Source organism: Sinocyclocheilus anshuiensis, unplaced genomic scaffold (genome assembly GCF_001515605.1).
Source record: "Sinocyclocheilus anshuiensis isolate Anshui unplaced genomic scaffold, SAMN03320099.WGS_v1.1 scaffold861, whole genome shotgun sequence".
Classification (NCBI taxonomy): Eukaryota; Metazoa; Chordata; class Actinopteri; order Cypriniformes; family Cyprinidae; genus Sinocyclocheilus; species Sinocyclocheilus anshuiensis.
The window spans coordinates 581881-586964 of NW_015554217.1; the positions used below are offsets into that span (position 1 = coordinate 581881).

Consider the following 5084-nt stretch of genomic DNA (forward strand, 5'->3'; position numbering starts at 1 on the left):
CAAAATAAAACTTCTGTTGGGGGTGTTGGGGTGATTTCGGGCTATCAGGGTGGAAAGAGGGGCATTAAAGGTGTGAATTGTTCTCTGTGGGGTGCGTGCAGATATGCATGACTTATATAGAATGTCAGCTGGAGAGCAGACATGCAGGTGTGTGAGAGAGTGTTTATTTGTACGTGTGTTTAGACAATTCTTTTGTAATCCAAAGTGCCCTGACCTTTTTGTATTCATGCAGCAATTGTGAACACAGCTTCAAGTGGATCTAAAAAAAAACACTCAGCCCACCCCTCTATTTCTCTCTCTCTCTCTCTCTCTCTCTCTCTCTCTCTCTCTCTCTCTCTCTCTCTCTAAAACACTCAGCCCACCCCTCTATTTCTCTCTCTCTCTCTCCCCCTCTGAAGCAGAAGGTTGTGTGTTGTGTTTATGTATGAGTGAGGGTGAGTGTGTTGAGATGAGTTCAGGCGACGAAGAGGGCGGTTTACGCATCCGCCCCCCATCCAGTCTTAATGTGAAGAAGGTCTACAGCGAAAGCGCAGAAGAACTCCAGTCCCCAGAGGCTCTGAGGAGCAGCGCTATGTCACCTGACCTGAGGCAGGACTTCAACATGATGGAGCAGAGAAAGAGAGTCACACAGATTCTACAGAGTCCAGTAAGACGTCACTCCCACACACACTCGCACCGAAGTGAGAATTCGCATGCTCTTTCTCTCTCTCCCTCCCTTTGCATTTTAAGAGGAGCCCACGCTCGTTTGATTGCATAACAACCAACAATTGGAGATCCGTTGCCATTAGTAACCATGCACAGATCATCAGAAATGCTGGGAGTGGGTGAAATGAATAAAGAACCCAAAGTGATTTCTGTGCATCATGTTGTAGCAGTACGTTGAGGGCCGTAACTCTAGAGGCACATTTCTGATGCCTGAAGCTCAGTCTCTTATCTGATTATAGCTTCATCTATTTTTAAAATCCATATAAAATGCAAAATTTGAAGCTGTATAATCAACAAAACTTTCATGACGTTCATGTCCTGGTTTTGGCTTAATACACAGCAAAATCTTTCATAGTTTGCAGCCCTGAGGCTTTGAGGTTGAAGTTCATAGATTCAACTTAAATTAAATTTGAATGATGTGATGTCCATGATTTTTGTTTTTAAATCAACATCACTATTTTAAGTTAAAATGTTCATAAGCATATGTCTCCTTATTCTGTGACTGGTCAGCATGTTTATTTTTATAATTGTATTCACTGTTTTTTCTTCATGAGTGGATTATACTAAATGGTCCTTTGGTGTGGCATATTTGTATGTTAAAGTACAAATATTCATGCTTGTGGCCATAAAAGCTGAACCACTCTTTCACAATTTGAGCCCGATGAATCCTGGCATTGTCACCTTGGAATATGCCCGTGCCATCAGGGAAGAAAAAATCCATTGATGGAATAACCTGGTCAATTCAGTATATTCAGGTAGTCAGCTGACCTCATTCTTTGGGCACATAACGTTGCTGAACCTAGACCTGGCCAACTTTCTGCAGCAACCCCAGATCATAGCACTGCCCCCACAGGCTTGTACGGTAGGCACTAGGCATGATGGCTGCATCACTTCATCCACCTCTCTTCTTACCCTGATGCGCCCATCACTCTGGAACAGGGTAAATCTGGACTCATCAGACCACATGACCTTCTTCCATTGCTCCAGAGTCCAATCTTTATGCTCCCTAGCAAATTGAAGCATTTTTTCCCGATTAGCTTCACTGATAAGTGGTTTTCTTAAGGCTGCACAGCTGTTTAGCACATTGTGAGTGTGGAAATGCTCTTACTTTCACTGTTAAACATAGCCGTGAATACTGTTTGTTTTTCCGATATGGTTGTTTTAAGAAATGAGAGGCTACTCACTGCATCAGTTAGGGTTAAATAACTAGTTGCCAGCTGAAACATAATCATCCATGCAGTAATTATCCAATGGGAGGCTCTACCTATTTGCTTAGTTAGATCCAGGTGGTGACTTTTTTTTGCACGGGCAGTGTATTTGAACACTGTCACACTTAAAATGAATTTATATTCAATATTCAATATTCAATTATATTCAATCATTTTATTGCATGCTGTTCAAAAGTTTGGGATTGGTAAATTTTTTTAAATTTTGAAGTTGTTTCTTATGTTCACCCAGGTTGCATTTATTTGCTAAAAAAACATAATATTGTGAAATATTATTACTATTTAAAATAATTGTTTTCTATTTTAATATGTTTTAAAATGTAATTTATTCCTGTGAGGCAAGGCTGAATTTTCAGCAGCCATTACTTCAGTCTTCAGTTTCACATGATCCTTTGATGATTTGATGCTAAAAAAACCATTTATTATTATTATTTATGTTGAAAACAGTGCTGTTTAATATTTTTGTGGAAACCTGGATTCTGGATTCTTTGATGAATAGAAAAATCAAAAGAACATGGTAATATTTTAATCAATTTAGTGCATCCTTGCTGAACAAATATTACTGACCCCAACCTTTTGAATGTTAGTGTAGATCAAATAAATATAAATAAATCATAAAAATATGGAGTAGCAACAGCTTATGCAAAACCTTTTCTCAGAACTACTTTTCTTGCATTTCTTGAAATTACATTTAACCAACTGGTCTTTCTAGTGACTGCAAAAGTCAGTTTATGTGTTAAATTAATAAACAGAATATTGATTATATTAAAACCTTACCAAATGTCTTTTTGTGAAATATTTTGTTTGGAAAATACAAATTTCTTTAAAATAAATGCCACTTGGTTTGATATTTTGTTATCTAATGCATTGACATACATGTGTTGATAATGTGTTAAAATGTATTTGTGTGTTGCAGGACTTTAAGGAGGAGTTGGAGTGCATGGTAAAGGAGCAGTGCTCCAAAGGCAGTAACTCCAGTGGTCTCCTCGGTCACATCGCACACCTCATCATCAGCAATACATTTAGCAACACTGGAGTATACAGTCCCAGCAGTGAGTGCACACACACACTTTCATTGACACTTTATACATTCCCATTGAAGATTATTTGTTGTTGCCATGGTCAACAGATGGCAGGCATGTAATTCTGTATGGTTATCAGCTAGAACTCAGATAAAGCCAGATATTTATTTTTGTTGTTTGGCTGTGTGTGTGTGTGTGTGTGTGTGTGTGTGTGTGTGTGTGTGTGTGTGTGTGTGGGTGTGTGTGTGTGTGTTTCCAGGTGCCGGGTCAATTAGTCCAGTGAATGATTTGTGTGGGGTGGAGTGGTTTAGTTGTTCTAAAGCTGAGAGGCAGGGCCGCTGTAAACTCGCCTGCTTGTACCGGCTGCTGGACTTATACGGAAATACCCACTTCCCAAATACATATGTAACTGTGAGTACTCACATTTATTTCACATTTTGGCTTTTTTTTCCCCACACAGCACACAAATTGTTTTTCAAATCCGAACTAGGACTGACTGTGCTCACTGTCATTTTGCATGTAATAAAATCAGATGCTTTTGTTCAGACAACATTGGTTACCATAGTAATGGCTTGAGTGTCAGAACAATGCAGAGAGACAAGAGAATAGCTGCCATTGTGGAAAGAATAGACGAAAAACTGTAAATTCTACTTTTGCTCTGATCTGACATGACATCTCTCGATGATGCTGAACTCATCAAATTACAATGGCATCAGATGGATTACTGTGTTTTACACATTTTACACATTCATGCATACACTCAGTGTCACTGGGACACTACCCTTATAAAGGTACTAATATGTACTTTTTAGGTACAAAAGGTGACAGCTTTTGTACCTTTTTTTTCTAAAAGTGTATATTCCAATATATTCACCATTGATTTGCGAGTGCAAATAAGTGAATTGAGACGGCTGTCCTCAAAAGTTCACTTTATGTAGGACAGGGGTGTCCAATGCTGCTCCTGGAGGGCCCACGTCCTACTGATTTTAGTTCCAACCTGCTCCAACTCACTTGCCTGGAAGTTTCTAGTAAGTCTGAAGACCTTGATTAGCTGGTTCAGGTGTGTTTAATTAGGGTTGGAGCTAAACTCTGCAGGACAGTGGCCCTCCAGGAACAAGGTTGGACACTCCTGATGTAGGACGTCACACTTATTTTGCACCCTGATTGATGAAAAATCTTGAAATGTTATCTACCATTCAGATTGAAATGCATTTTCAAATATTGCATTTAAATGTATACATATAAATATGGTTTACATCAAGTTTGTAATAATCAAATGTCATGTTTTGTTTTTTGCTGTTTTGAAGAAAAAATGTCTTACAGTTTGTTCCTCATTTTAGCTTATTCTAGCCAAATGTCGCCTACTTAAAAAGGAAGAGGCCACCTGACCGGCATTTTTACATGCTGTTTAATTGGGTATTTTACTGAAATAGATTGTGCCACAATACTAGACGTGTGGTGTGCCAGTCTTTGTGAACGGTTGTAGAAAAAAACACTGTAAAATAATGGCAATGTGTAGAGAACTTCTCTATATTCAAAAGAAATATGTATTATATTATTTCACTATGTTGTATGTTTGATAGCAGAATTTATTATAATATACTCTCTCTGTCTTTCTTTCCTTCGCTCTTTCACGCTTTATCTGTTATTTTCTTCTCCAGCTCCGTATCAACAAAGAGCAGGATCATATTCTTATTCTTCCTAAAGGACTGTCGTTCTCAGAGGCCACAGCAGCTAGTCTGGTACACACACCCACACACATCCTGAACATGAAATTTCAGAAAGTTGGAAACCCTGACAACTGAATATAATTACACCATTATATATAATATGTGGAAGAATATATGAAATAAGGCAATAAATAATTTTTATCTTAGCCTTGTAATGTTTTTTTTTTTTCAAAGGTGAAGGTGAATCTGATTGGTGAGGGGGTTGATCAGGGAGCCACTGCATTGCCTGTGGATGTTTTGGGATTCAAACCACATTCTGCAGTGTATTCTGCCAGACCAGATGCCAAATGTGTTATACATACATATACACCGACTACAGCTGCCGTGAGTAATAACACACACACAATCAGTGTGTATATATATATATATATATATATATCTATGTCCTGTGCCCCCTTTTG

At 38.4% G+C, this 5084-nt stretch overlaps 1 protein-coding gene across 1 annotated transcript in view; it reads left to right on the top strand.

Annotated features, from left to right (window-relative positions):
- Positions 1-5084, top strand: part of LOC107671122 (gamma-adducin-like) — a 12335-nt gene that overhangs the window by 616 nt on the left and 6635 nt on the right. Inside the window, exons 2-6 of the mRNA XM_016463970.1 lie at positions 402-646; positions 2848-2983; positions 3213-3364; positions 4615-4695; positions 4858-5007. Of these exons, the coding sequence (XP_016319456.1) occupies positions 425-646; positions 2848-2983; positions 3213-3364; positions 4615-4695; positions 4858-5007 (741 nt within the window). The 5' untranslated portion in view covers positions 402-424. The remainder of the gene's footprint in view (positions 1-401; positions 647-2847; positions 2984-3212; positions 3365-4614; positions 4696-4857; positions 5008-5084) is intronic.